Source organism: Lactuca sativa, chromosome 6 (genome assembly GCF_002870075.4).
Source record: "Lactuca sativa cultivar Salinas chromosome 6, Lsat_Salinas_v11, whole genome shotgun sequence".
NCBI classification, from domain to species: Eukaryota; Viridiplantae; Streptophyta; class Magnoliopsida; order Asterales; family Asteraceae; genus Lactuca; species Lactuca sativa.
The window spans coordinates 127,991,067-128,006,322 of NC_056628.2; the positions used below are offsets into that span (position 1 = coordinate 127,991,067).

At 43.3% G+C, this 15,256-nt stretch overlaps 1 protein-coding gene across 1 annotated transcript; it reads left to right on the forward strand.

Moving 5' to 3' along the window:
• Nucleotides 1-13,257: 13,257 nt before the first annotated feature.
• Nucleotides 13,258-13,935, forward strand: LOC111880467 (uncharacterized). Its single transcript, XM_023876899.1, has one exon. It carries the CDS (start codon nt 13,258-13,260, stop codon nt 13,933-13,935), a length of 678 nt encoding a protein of 225 aa, XP_023732667.1.
• The last annotated feature ends 1,321 nt before the right edge of the window (nt 13,936-15,256 follow it).

Genomic DNA, 15,256 nt, shown 5'->3' on the forward strand with positions numbered 1-15,256 from the left:
ATTGGTATAAGAGTTTTCAAAATACAGTTTTGTAAAAAAGATTTTTGAGAAAAGAAAACAGTTTTAGAAAAGCAAAAGAATTCAGAGAGAAAAGAATTTTGATAAGAGAAAAAGGTGTGGTGCATGCAATCAACCAATCTCAAGTAAGTACCCCAAAATACGCATACAAGTTTACGTTATGATTATCAAATAGTGGAACAACATCCTAGATTAGGACTAAGGATCTAGGGAGGATGCCTTATGTACCTGTTATATGTGCTTTTGAGCTGCATGATAGTACTGGTTAGACAGTAGTAGGATAGCATGTTTAGGTTATGCATGAGTCTATGAGCTTATATTGCATGCTAGTATAGATTCTTGTTATGAGAGTATGATTTCTTGAGGATGTTATGGTTAGATTTTCCCTTGTCTGAATGTTGCTTGATTTGTGCATTGTGGGATTCTGAGTGATGGGAGTTAGCCATTAGGTGAATACGTCAGGTCACATGTGATCAGGGTTGAATAATCTTAGAGTGCTGGATTTGGCCCTGTTGCGCAGCTCTCGTTTGAGTCTAACCGTTGTAGGGACGAGTCTTTTACTCGAAGGATTATTTGAGCCTCGTCACATGTGATAGTATTCAGGTGATGGCTAATTGGCATCACAAATGGGCCTTCAGCAGCTGAGGACTGGTTTGGGTGGAGTTAGAGGTTTCCCTATGATAAGCTTGAGATGAGATAGTGTTGGAGCAGTAGTAGTAGAAAAAGGGACCTGGTGGAGTCGAAGCAGTTCTCGAGGAAAGTACGGATAGATATGGAAGGTAGTATGGGCCCGTACTACTGAAAGCGGAGGATCTGTACTCGATTTAGGAAAGGCCGAGATGAGATCGGGAAACTTGTAGTGTGTGTGTGTGTATGATCCCTCGGCAGTGATGAGTATTCTGATAGTTAAGGTGATATGTTTTCAGCATGGTGACATTGCGTGAGGGACCAACCGACGGATCAGGCGCCGGACAGGGATCAGGATCAGGTTCAGGAGCCGAGCAACTCGAGGAGCGGATGAGGTAGTTGATATCAGCTGAGGTTACACGTAGTATCCTAGACCAGACTCATGTGATCTTTGGCACGGTCAAGGAGGGTATACTAGAAATTTTGGATGAAAGGCTAGGAGCCTTCCGTAAAGAGATGATGGCGTTGATGAGAGCTCGTACTTTGACATTCTGAGAGTTTAGAGCTTGCGGAGCGCCATATTATCATGGGGCTAGGGACCCCATTGCTAGCAGCAAGTGGTTGGCTGATGTTGACAATGCTTTTCGTACGATCCGGTGTCCCGAGGGGGACAAGGTCAGACTCGCCTCCTGTTTTCTGAAGGACAGAGCGAGGGATTGGTGGGAAGAGATTGGTCATGATTTGGGGGATGATGTCGTGTTGGACGCGATGACATGGAGTGATTTTTCAGCCAGGTTCAGGGTTGAGTTCTCACCGACTATTGAGGTGCAACAATCCGCATGGGAGTTTCAGTATTTGACACAGACCACCGAGACTGTAGCGGAGATCACCGCTAAATTCAGGGAGGGGGCTCTTCTGGTACTGCAGTATGTCGCGGATGAGGAGATGATGAAGACCCGATATCACGAGATGTTGAGGTCTGACATCAGGGAGTTCGTGAGCAGGACCGGGTGTAAGATGCTGGAAGATATGATTTCTCGGGCTCGAGAGAGGGAGATAGATTTGAAACAGATCCAGAAGAGGAAGTCGGACGAGGTTCAGGTAGTCACAGGTTCGGGAAAAAGGCCAAAGGGGTCAGATTCGAGACCGACGGATTACCAGGGCCGCGGCCGATACGGGAGGTACGGCAGGATGCACGAGCGTGCGTGTAGAAGTGGTAGTGTTGGAGATTCGGGTTGCTTCAAGTGCGGCCGGACTGGTCATCTTAGCAGGGGTTGTACTGCTACCACCACACAGGGATTAGATCCGATATGTTTTCACTATAGTTAGCGGGGCCACAAGAAGGCCTAGTGTCCCATTTTGCTTTCAGCAGGACGGGTGATGGCACCTGCTCCTGCAACTTTGAGGATCACAGACGGCCGTCAGGGCCGAGTAGAGGCGCCTGCGATAGGAGGCAGAGATTTTCAGATGACTACCATGGAGACGTAAGCAACGCCAGACGTTGCAGGTATGCGACTTTCGTTTATGTTCTCCTTATTCATGATTATATGGTTATGGTTCTACATCGTTATTAGTATGAGTATTTTAGAATTGGGCGGCTCGCTTATGCCTTAGTTATATGTCATCTGCATACCTTGGATATTAATATCATAGTTAGGGGTGTGCCATATTGGAGTAGGTTACTTTGGATGCAGTAAATATAGCGTGCTTATGTGGGACTCAGTAGTGTTTTGCTAGATTCAGGAAGGTGTTATGGAGTAATGGAATGGTTAGATCTCTAGTTGTGGAAAGCTCGGTTCTCCAGCAGATTGATGGAGGTATAGCAGAAAAGATCGGGAATTCTTCTCAAGCATTGAGCACTGGGGTAGGCAGGATCAAAGTGGGGGAGAACCCTCCGAGCGTACAAGGATAAGAGCACGTAGATCCGGAATGAGTACATGGCCTCTGAGAAGGAAATGAAGTGGCACAGTGATTGATGGGCTGAGGAGGTCAGGGTTGGGAGTTTGAGAAACTCCCCATCAGTTAGTTCGTGTAATTGTGATGGTTAGTAAGTGGTTGGGAGTTCAGGTTGGAGGATCGCCTGTAGGAATCGATTGAGTTGGAATGAGGATCTTGAGAACAAATAGCATGGGATGCTTTCATGTTAGTAGTCAGTGGCTGAGGCAGCAAGTAGAGCATCGTAGAGCGGCGGGAGAGCCACATCGTTTCCCAGCAGCATTCAGTGGTGGAAAGTGTTGTAAGTCTACGAGGGAGCCGTAGCATTCACTAGCAGTCAGTGGTGGAAAGTGTTGTAAGACTACGGGCCAACCGTAGCATTCACTAGTAGTCATTGGTGGAAAGTGTTGTAAGACTATAGGGCAGCCGTAGCATTCACTAGCGGTCAGTGGTGGAAGGTGTTGTAAGACTACGGGTAAGCCGTAGCATTCCCTAGCAGCTTAGTTAGCGGAGTGTGGGCGGTGGCCCGTATCTCCTAGTTAGCGGAGTTGGGGGGAGGTCCTTACCTCCAAGTGATCTAGGTAGGAATCAGGGATGGGTAGTAGAAGAGAATAGTATGGAGCTAGCCTGCATAGCCCTAGAGAGGTGAGACCTTGGGAGAGGCCGCTCCAGGATGTAGCTGGGTGAGACCCATGGGCGAGGCCCGTATGTTGGGAGCAGTATAGGTAAGTCCTAGGAGCAGGGTGGTCAGTAGTGTAGTTGGGTCAGACCCGTGGGTTTGGCCCGTATGTAAGTAGCAGTATAGGTGGGACCTGAGAGTAGGGTTGCTTAATAGTATAGTCGAGTGAGACCCGTGGGCGAGGCCCATGAATTTTAATAGCACAGGTGGGACCTGGTAAGTACCTTAGGGTCAAGATAGAGGATCGAGGATCCCAGGGCTGGTAGCGCCAGAGTGGCAGAGTAGAGGGTGCAGTATTAGATAGCCTATGTTTCTTTGGAAGTCGCTGGGAGCGACTAGGATTTTGTGTTGGGGTAAGCGACCAATGGGAGCTGGTATTCTAGATATTGATAGATCAGTAGGGACAAGGGTGGTCTTGGTTCGTCCGAAAGGTGGATAAGGGACAGCAGAAATTTTCAGTGAGTGGCAGTGGTGTTAAGACGTATCCAGTGGGTACTGGCAGTGATGACCACATTGGAAGTAGCATAGGTAATGGATTCGGTGAAGGGTAAGTCCTTCACAGAGTTAAGGGAGGTAGCTGGTTATGGAATGTTGACTTAGGGAGGTCAGAAGACGCACAAAGAAAAAGGGGGCGAACCCCTAGGATGCCCAACATAAGTACTCGGGGAGTACCAGAAGGATTGTCAATTGAGTAAGTGGTATTTCCAGGATGGTCAGGGTTAGGGTAAACCCGAGAATATTATCTGCAAGGTTAATGATAGTTAGAATGGTCAGGTGGAAGGCCAACAGAGGCAGCCAGCGGATGTTAGGTTTCCCAGACAGAGTGTTGGAGGCAGATCATAGGTTAATTGGCCATAGCGAACTTCGAGGACAATGTTTAGTTTAAGTGGGGGAGAGTTGTAACACCCGAAATCAGAACGGCCGAGAAAAGAAAGGAAAACCATAAGTTAAAGGGGTCAACTCGTCGAGTCTAGGAAGGAACTCGACGAGTCGGAGCGGGATCGAGGGGATCGGTTAAGTAACCGACTCAGCGAGTCGGCAAAGAGAACTCTGCGAGTCCGGTCTAAAGAGGGAAACCCTAAATCCGGGACTTTGTGCACTATTGAAGCATCTCATTCTCTCCCTTAGGCTTCTTTACAGCCTCTCTTATCCAGAATACGAAACCCTAAGCCTCCATTGTTGCACATTCAAGCTTACTTGCCATTTTGGGTGCTTTGAAGCTAGAAGGAAGAAAGAAACCTTTGGTGATTCAAGATTTGGAAGTAGATCCAGAGTTAGTGGGACTTTTCAGAGCATTTGAAGGTAATAAGTTGTTACCATCACACTTTTGCATCTATCTCTACCTTTAATATGAGATTTGGGGCTTTTATGGCATGATTAAGAGCCAATTGGAGTTATAAGTCCAGATCTGAAGTTGCTACTTCAGATCTAGGTGTTTCTTGGCCTAGAGAACCATAAAGTAGCAGTCTTTGGTGTGTTGGTGAAGCATGGTTGCCATAAACCCTAGTTTTGAGTGTTTTGTGCCAAGATCTCCTTAGCTACACGTAAAGTTTGCTACTTTACGTGAGGAATACGCTTTAGAAGAGTAGATCTACAGTTTGGAATCCCTGCATGACTCAAAAGTCGCTGAATATATGAACGACTGAATAGACACGACGAGTCCTTTGAGTGGACTCGGAGAGTAGTATGAAGAGGAGATGAACTCAATGAGTTGGATGACCAACTCGACGAGTCTGTTGAATATTTCCTTGGAGTCGGCGAGTCAGTTCTTGGACTCGGAGAGTCAAGTCATGAAACCCCAAACACTTCGAGTTAAGACTCGGATCAGTTAGTTAAGTGGGGACTCAGTGAGTTGTGTAGGACAGGACTCGGAAATCGGTACAATCGGCGAGTCAGGGGCTGACTCGGCGAGTCGAGTCGCGAATGAAAGGATTCTGAGCGTATGAACTTGGCGACTCAGTAGGCAGACTCGGCGAGTAGGGTTGACCTTGAAGGTTGCCTTTGACCAGGACTTTGACTTTGACTAGAGTTAACTTAGTTGACTTTAAGAGGACAGTTAGACTAAGTGTTATATTGATATTGGTAGCTCGGGGAGCTAGTGGGGCAGCAGTTCAGAGAGAGTTGTCAGATAGCGGCCAAAGGGATTACCAGCAAGTTCAGCAATACCAGGTGAGTTTCCCTTTGTGGGAATGGGTCTAGGGCTACAATGTCGGTCCATTTAATTATGAGTAGGAAGACCCGGGGGTTAGCCCTAGGCACTATATGCTAGTATGATATTTGGGACCAAGGTCTATCGATAGCGGGCGGGTGCCCAGGAATGGTTTGCATGATAGAGTATACTGGTTGTCAGTGTGATACTGGTATGAGCCTGGTAGGGAGGCGAGTACGGGCGAGGTCTCGTATCTCACCAACAGCAGAGTGTGGACGGGGTTCCATATCTCATTAGTAGCAGAGTAGGGGCGAGGCCTAAGTTAGGAAAAGAGTGAGTGTGGGCTGCGCCCGTGTCTCACTATCTGTAGGAGCGTGGATGGGGTTCCATGACTCACAGTAGCAAGACAGGGGCGAGCCCCAAGACAGGCGAGGCCTTAGAATAGGATTCAATAGTATTGTTTAGCTTATGTGTTGTGATATGTTATGTGTTAGTATACGTTAGTGGGCAAGGCCCAATGACAGGCGAGGCCTAAGTGAAACAGATCTGTATCCGAGTGCGGCTCGAAGCCAGGCGGGGCCTGGAGCAAGCGGGGCCTGTTGTAGCGGGTGAGGCCTGAGGTAGAGAGCGTGGCCTGAGGTAGAGGGTGAGGCCCGAGGTAGAGCGCGTGGCCCAGTACTTGCGGTTTGCGATTATGTGTTTGGTATGTGGTAGGCTGGGGAACTTACTAAGCTTCATGCTTACGGTTTTCAGTTTTGGTTTCAGGTACTTCCGGTAGCGGAGGGAAGAGCTCGGGGTGATCGCATGGCACACACCATTGTTAATCAGCCTGTGATGTTTTACTCTGATAATGAAATATGTTTTGGAATTAATACTCTGAATTTATGTTATGACTTATGATATGTTTTTATGAATATGGCTTTGGTAATGATTTAAAGAAAAAATTTTGGTATGAATTTTTGGGATGTTACAAAGCAAACTAGGAATCATGAGGATTTCTAGACTTAAACTTAGATTTCTATGTGATAATGGTAAGATGTGTTTCTAATATACTTTAGGTTGTGTAACACCCTATTTATTAATAAATAAATTAATTAATTAATGAGTGTATAGTAGCCCTAAAATTAATAATTATATAGCAAGGTGTTGGTCTCGAGGAGTAAACTGTCATAATTTTAGAAGGAGGGGATTAAAGTGTAAAATAAAGACTTAATTGTAAGCAATAATGAAGACATGGGTTGCTTGGTAACAATTAGGACTCAATATGAAAGGAATTATGGAAGCAAGGGATAAAATGTAAATTCTGGATTTATATAGTAAAGATTTATGGAATCAGGGGTTAAAAAGGTAAATCCTAGATTAGTTTTGCAAAGATTCTCAAAGTGGAGGGTTTTTAGGTAAATATAGTACTTAAATTGTAATGGAATTTGCTGTTGAGGGGTTAAATGGTAAACATTGACCTTATTTTGAATGAAAATGTCATGCGGAGTGATAGCTTCATTTTATTTACTTATTTTTATAGTTTTTTTTAGCACATTTCATTCGCATTTTTGTAGATTTTAAGGAAACTAGAGGAGCGGGAGTGTGCGGGATCGTTTGGAAGGCGATTGGATTTGAAGAGTAGTGGGGATTTCGTGATTGAGGGTTGTGGAGGTAATTTAGGGAGTAGGCTTGTCGATTGCTTGAAGGTGGAGAAGTGTTGAACTTTAAATTTGAAAGGGCGCGGGAGAATTCTTGAGTGTGTAAGATCGATGTTTAGGCGTTTTCGGAAGTTTTGAGTGATGTGGAGAGACGAATTGGGGTCAAATTGAAGAAATATTGAAGAAAAATGGGCTACAAGATGATTAGACTCGAACTGGGCCAATGGATTAGCTGTGGGGGCCCAAGACTTGAAGAAGCCCAAAAACCCATCGCAGTCATGTGGCCCGCGTAAGATTCCTCGCACCCCGCGTGGATTCCTAGCAACGGCAATTTTGGGATTTTACTTAGAGCTCTATATTGGGAAGCTTGGTGTGCCTCTTCAGCCTTATCTTGGAGGTCCGAGTTTGACACTTTCTCTCTGGAGTTTGGAGCACTTTCGGAGGCCAAGAACACTTCAAGAATATCTTCTTTTCATCTCTTGATTCTTGTCAAATATTTGGTACAATCTTAACTAATTTTGCTTCCTTGAGTTTAGTCATGCTTGGCTAAACTAATCTTGGTTGACTTTTTGTTGAATCCTTTGAACTTTTGTTGAATGTTGAAAAATCCATGAACTTGTTCTTAAATCTTTATAGGAATGTTTTGTGTTTTATAATATTATCACTACTAGTATGTTCTTATTCATGAGTTTAAATGTGTTTGTGGTGATTAGTTGGCTAATTTCTTGATTAAGTAAAGGATCCTGAAATTAGCATGCAACAAATGATTTTTGTGTTGTTTTTGGTTCACAAAATCATAAAAACATTTTCTCCAACATGGTAGTGAAAGCAATTGACTCCTCTTGGATTTGGTGACTTTTTGGTTCTTAATGCTAGTTGACTTTCACTTATTACATGCTATTTGGAATTAGTGACTTTGACTAAGGAAATTGTTATGAGCTTCTATAGCAATTTCAACAATTTAGAAAAGTCTATCTAATCTCAAGCACCATTGGATTCTAATGATATGTTCATCAAAAGTCAAAGTGAGGAAACTTTAAGTCAACCATCTCTCCCTTATTGATTTTACATCAAACCCTTATTTTTGTTGAAATTGTCTATTTAAATCATAGTTAATTCTAGTTTGTTTCAAGTATTTCCAAACACCAAAACCCCCCATTTTATTTTTATTGTTATTGTACAAGTACTTTTACAAAGAGATTTTTCATAGAGTTATAAATTGAACCAATCTCCGTGGATTCGACCCCTTTACCACTATACACTATTTTAGTGTGTAATATTTAGGGTTATTATTTTTGTTGGCCTCGACAACCACCAAATTTTTGGCGCTGTTGTCGGGGATTGGTTTGTTTTTAATCAATTTGTTTCTCTATGCCCAGATCTCAACGTATAGGTGACTTGATTTACAATCCATAAATCAAAAAAGAAGCAAGGCATTTGGCGAAGGAAAAGCAAATTGAACGTGGTCAAACTTCTAATCCTCATGGGGATCCGGAGGTTGAAACCGCTTCATTAAGTGATATAGAACTCGATTCTAGTCCCGACCCTCACCAAGAAATTCCCGAAACACCACCCTTTCAACAAAATCCACCCATTATTGAACCAATTGCAATGGCGGACGGAGGAGAAGTTCCCGAAAGAACTTTGAGGCAAATGATGGAGACCGATGTTACACAAACTCTAACCGGTATCAATTACCCAGTTTTGGAAGGAGGCTCGGAGTTGAAGTCAAGTTTAGTCCATCACCTACCAACTTTTCATGAATTGGAGAATGAAGACCCTCATAAGCACTTGAAGATGTTCCACATCATTTGCATTATTATGAAGCCACAAGGCTCAACCGATGACCAAATCAAGCTAAGGGCATTCCTCTTTTCATTAGCCGATAGAGCAAAAGATTGGTTATTCTATCTTCCATCGGGGTCGATCAACTCATGGACAGACATGCCGAGAGCTTTCCTTGATAAGTTCTATCCCGCTTCAAGAGTCTCAATTCTTAGAAATGAGATTTGTGGAATCCGCCAAGGCCAAATGAGACTTTCCCTGATTATTGGGAGAGGTTCAATAACTTGTGCTATAGTTGCCCACAACACCAATTTCCGGAACAACTCCTCATTCAACACTTCTATGAGGGATTGTTGCCAATGGAGAGAAGACTAGTTGATTTCTCAAGTGGTGGTGATGTCTTTAGTAAAACTCCACGACAAACAAGACAACTTTTCAACGCTATAGCCGCGAATTCTCAACATTTTGGCCCGCGGCAAGACATGAAGAGACACACACAATACAAAGTCAATGAGGTGGGAACATCAAATATTAAGTCTCAAATCAAAGATCTAACCTCCGTTGTCCAAAATCTAGCCATGGGACAAACTCCACAAATGATGGTTTGTGAAATATATGCAACAATGGGTCATCCTACGGATATGTGTCCCATCCTTCAAGAAGATGCGGAGCATGTGAATGCCATGGGAGAGTTCCAAAACTACCACAACAAAACATCCGGTTAGCAAAATGCATATAATTCAAGTTGGAAGCCAAATCCCAACATGAGCTACAACCCAAGACCATTGCCTAAAAATGCATTGGTTAGATCATCCTCTCCACCACTGCAACCTCATTACCAACATCAACAACCACACTATCAACCCAAACCGCACCCTCCACATCATCATCAACAACCTCCTCAATCTCAAGCAAGTAGCTATGGAATATCTCTAGAAGACATTGTCAAATTCATAGCCACCAGTACCCAACAATTATAAAAAGATACAAGGACTAGTATCTCCAACCTTGAAGCACAAATGGGAGATATAATTACATCCATAAGCAAGTTGGAATCACGTGGTAAACTCCCCTCTCAAACCGAAAAGAACCCTAATGTCAATGTGGTAACGTTGAGAAGTGTAAAACAAACCGGAGAAAATAGTTCGAAGAAGAAGCCAAGGGAAGAAGAGGAAGAAATAGAGATCATTCCCATTGAAGAACCTATAGTCAAGAACGATGCACAAGTCGGAGCCCCAAAGAAGACTACCCCTTTAGTGACACCAATAGCCACTCACCCACCATTCCCTTCCCGACCTGCAACATCGAAGAAGAATCTAGAGGGGAAAGAATATTTAGACACCTTCCGAAAGGTGGAAGTAAACATCCCTCTACTTGATGCAATCAAGCAAATCCCGAGATTTGCAAAGTTCTTGAAAGAACTTTGTACCAACAAGAGGAAGTTGAAGGGAAATGAGAAAATTTTGGATGAATGAAAAGGCATCTGCGGTTTTACAAAGGAAAATTCCACCCAAATGCAAAGATCCCGGAATGTTCACGGTCCCTTGCAAGATTGGAGATGTCACTTTTAGTAGTGCTATGCTTGATCTTGGTGCCTCTATAAATGTCATTCCCTATTCGGTGTATGAATCATTGAATGTCGGACCCTTAAGTGAAACCGGTGTCATAATCTCTCTTGCGGATAAATCAAGTGTCTTTTCTAGAGGTTTTTTGGAAGATGTCCTAGTGCAAGTGAACCAATTGGTCTTCCCGGCGGATTTCTATGTGATTGACCTATATGAGCAAGTGTCCTCTAAATCGGCTCTAATCTTGCTTGGGAGACCGTTTTTGAAGACAGCTAGGAAGAAGATCGATGTGTATGCGAGAAGTTTTACAATGGAGTTTGATGCTGAAACAATAAGTTTTAATATTTATGATGCCGTGAGATATCCTAGTGATGTTACATCTTTGTACTTTGTTGATGTTGTTGAGCCAATTACTCAAGAATTGTTTGAGTTATCTAACGGTGATATGTTGGAGGTGATCTTCAGCAAAGGATTTGATTGTGGGAAGCTAGCCGAGCAATTAAAGCTTTATTCTTTGGATCCAGAAGTTGAGAAGTTGGTAAGTAAAATGGAGGTGAAGAAATCCACAAGATTAGATGTCAAGCAAATTGAATTGCCCCCAACTCATACAAAATTGCCTCCATCCCTTGTTCAACCACCCGAATTGGAATTGAAGGTCTTACCTCAACACTTGAAGTACGCCTACTTGGGAAATAATGAAACCCTTCCAGTTATCATTTCAACTCACTTAACCGAATTTGAAAATGAACAACTCATCAAGGTGTTGAAGGAGCATAAAGAAGCCATGGGTTGGACGATTGCGGATATTAAAGGGTTGAGTCCCTCCACTTGTATGCACAAATTTTGATGGAGGATGAATGCAAGCCAAGCCAGGATGCACAAAGAAGGTTGAACCCACCAATGATGGAAGTTGTGAAGAAAGAGATTTTGAAACTCCTTGATGCGGGGATGATCTAGCCAATCTCGGATAGCAAGTGGGTGAGCCCGGTGCAAGTCGTTCCAGAGAAGACGAGAATCACGGTTGTCGAGAACAACAAAGGTATGATGGTCCCTACCCGTGTGCAAAATGGGTGGAGAGTATGTATTGATTACCTCAAACTCAATGCAAGCACAAGAAAAGATCATTTCCCATTGCCTTTCATTGACCAAATGTTAGAAAGGTTGGATGGGAAATCTCATTATTGTTGTCTCGACGGGTATTCCGGTTTTCACCAAATCCCGATGGCACCGGAGGACCAAGAAAAGACAACATTTACATGTCTATTTGGTACTTTTGCGTACCGGGGAATGCCATTCAGATTATGTAATGCCCGGGCCACTTTCCAACGTTATATGGTTAGTATCTTTTCGTAATACGTTGAAAACGTAATTCAGGTTTTTATGGATGATTTCACAGTATATGGCAACTCTTTTCAAGAATGTTTGACCAATCTCACAAAATTTTTAAAAAGATGCATTGAAACAAAATTGGTTTTGAATTTTGAGAAATATCATTTCATGGTGAGTCAAGGTCTCATTTTGGGTCACATTGTGTCTAAAAAAGGAATTGAGGTAGATAAGGACAAAATTGATGTTATTCAAAGCTTCCCTTACCCGACTTGTGTTCGGGAAGTTCATTCTTTTTTGGGCCATGCAGGTTTCTACCGAAGGTTCATCAAGGATTTTTCAAAGATAACAAGACCAATGTGCCAACTCTTGGAAAAGGAGGTTGATTTCGAGTTCAATGAGGCGTGCAAAGAATCTTTTGACTAGCTCAAAGAGTTTCTTACATCCGCTCCCATCATACAAGCACCAAATTGGGATCTCCCCTTTGAGATCATGTGTGATGCAAGAAACTATGTGATAGGCGTTGTTTTGGGTAAAAAGAATGGGAGGGCCTCCCACGTGATCTATTATGCATCAAGGACACTAGACAATGCTCAAAGAAACTACTCTACCATGGAGAAGGAGCTATTGGCCATAATGTTCGCCTTGGAGACATTTAGACAATACCTACATGGTACCAAGGTCATAGTGTATTCGGATCACGCAGCACTTAAGTACTTGATGACGAAGAAAGATGCAAAGCCAAGACTCATCCGATGGATCCTACTGTTACAAGAATTTGACATAGAAATTCGGGACTAGAGTGGATGTGAGAACCTTGTTGCCGACCACTTAAGCCAGATGACTTCAAATGAAACTCATTTCCCTTTGCGGGATGAGTTTTCGGATGAGCATCTCTTTTCCCTCACTCAATCTACTCCTTGGTATGCTGATATATTTAACTCTTTTGGTCACAAAAAGGTATCCCAACACATTCACACGTGCTCGAAAAGACAAACTCAAAAGTGATGCGAAATACTATGTGTGGGATGAACCTTATTTGTGGAATCATTCTCCCGATCAAATCATTAGGCGATGTGTACCCCAATAAGAGCACCAATCTATTTTGCAATTTTGTCATGAATTTGCTTGTGTGGGACACTTCGGACCTAGCCGGACTTTGAGAAAGGTCCTTGAGTGTGGATTATTTTGGCCAACCATGTCACGCGATTATTACTTGTTTTCCAAAAGTTGTGAGCGGTGCCAAAGGACGGGAAACATTTTTGCAAAAGAACCAAATGCCCCAAAATCCAATCCTTATTTGTGAAATTGTTGACGTATGGGGGATGGATTTCATGGTCCCATTTCCCGTCATTTGGCGACGTTTATATTTTTCTCGCGGTTGACCATGTTTCTAAGTGGGTTGAGGCCAAAGCCACAAGATCGAACAATGCCTAAACGGTTATTGAATTTATGAAGTCCAATGTTTTTGTAACATTTGGTGTACCTAGGGCGTTGGTTAGTGATCGAGGGATGCATTTTTGTAATAAGATGATGGAGGCCTTGCTAAAAAAGTACAATGTGACCCGTTGTGTCTCCACCGCCTACCACCCTCAAACGAATGGTCAAGCGGAGGTCGCAAATCGTGAAGTGAAGTCTATTTTAGAAAAAATAGTGAATCCGACAAGGAAAGATTGGATTTTGAAACTTGACGATGCCTTATGGGCATATCAGACCGCTTATAAGAACCAGATAGGAATGTCGCCCTTCAAATTGGTTTTTGGAAAACCATGTCATCTTCCGGTCGAATTAGAGCACCGCGCATTTTGGGCGGTCAAGCAATGCAACTTCAAGATTGACAAGGCGGGAAGGCATAGGAAACTTCAACTCCAAGAGCTAGAAGAATTGAGAAACGACTTCTATGAAAACACAAGGTTTTATAAGGAGAAAACGAAGCTCTTCCACGACAAGTCCATCACCCGAAAGCATTTTGAACCGGAGCATAGGGTCTTACTATACCATTCACGCTTGAAGTTATTTCCAGGAAATCTAAGGTCAAGATGGATTGGACCTTTTGTTGTGATAAAGACCTTTGACCATGGGGCGGTAGAAATTCAAAGCGAAAAGACGGGACAAATTTTCAAAGTCAATGGGCACCGGTTGAAGCCATTCTATGAAGGTTTCAGTGCTAATGCTCTTGAAATCATCAATTTGGATGTCCCGATGTGTTGAAGCAAGCCAGGAAGACGTCTCACCAAAGACATTAAAGAATGGCATTTTTGGAAAGAAATGTGCTTTCACCTTTTTCAAATTCAAATAAATCATTTTGCAAAGCGTTTTTCTTTTTGGGGTTTTAAAAATGATAATATTTTGAATATTTCATCTTCATTCCCCATTTTATTCCAAATTTCGTCGAATTTTTGAAACTGGGCCTTCAGGGGATCGTTTTGGCTTAAAAATCAAGTTTGGTGGAAAATCTTAGTGTTTTGAAGTATAGGCCTACCCGCGGCCCGTGTGAGGAATAGCATAGAATGGTCCGCGGCCCGCATAGCTCACTGACCCAATTATTATTCAGCACCCGTGGCCAGTACGCGGCCCGAGTGCCACCCACGTAAAAGATCAGAGTGTCCAGGTGTTTTTTCAGCAACTAGATGCGGCCAACCTGCGGCCCGCGCCCTGCCCGCGTGGGTGTTCGAAGCAACTTGGAAATTTTTTGGAGCAATCAGTTCCCACGGCCAGCCCGCGGCCCGAGTCCAACCCGCATGTGGGATCAGAGAGCATCAGTACATTTTGAGCAAGTAGACGCGGCCAACATGCGGCCCGCGCCCTGCCTGCGTGTTAGTCGTTTGATTGATTCTTTTGAGTTGTTGACTGCTTTAACTTTCGTTCACCAAAGGGTTTAATGAGTTGACCAACATTGACCCATGTTTGACCTTTCTTGACCATAGATTAAACTCCTCCAGCACCCTTCTTCTTTATTCTAACCTAACAAAATCCCCCATTTTCTCTTTAGAAGCTCAAGAACTCCATAACCCACTTCTCACAAAAATCCATTTTCCCGGAATTCTACCAGTCGGAATCTCGTGAAAACACCGCCATTCTTCACCATTTTTCATCCTCTACAAACCCCACCCAAATTCCGGTCCGATCTGTGGCCGAAAATTCCGGGCACCACCACAACTTTCTTTCGCATTTTCCGGCCAACTCCGACCACCATTGGAGATTCCGAGCACGGGGTTTTGTTTCTCTCCTCGAGGGCATTCTAACCATACGAAACTTTCTGGAAAAACTCACAAAATTTTTTGTCTAATTTCGGGTGTCGCCACTCTAGTCACCGGAAAGTCATCTTGAAGCTCGTTTGTGGGGTTGTTTTAGTGATTAAAGCATCAAATATGGAGCAAAATTGTAAGCTTGGGGTGTCTCTTAACGAAATCTTTTTGGTGGCACTAATTCATCCCTGGTCTAAGAAATTGGGTAATTTCATTCCTTTAACTTGATTATTTACATCCCAATTTCCCATTTGTTGTTGGTATTGTGTGCCTTTGTTGCGGCT

What these genes read in the sequence shown, in the direction of transcription:
- LOC111880467 (XM_023876899.1), top strand. Translation starts at nt 13,258, where the DNA reads ATGGAGGCCTTGCTAAAAAAGTACAATGTGACCCGTTGTGTCTCCACC.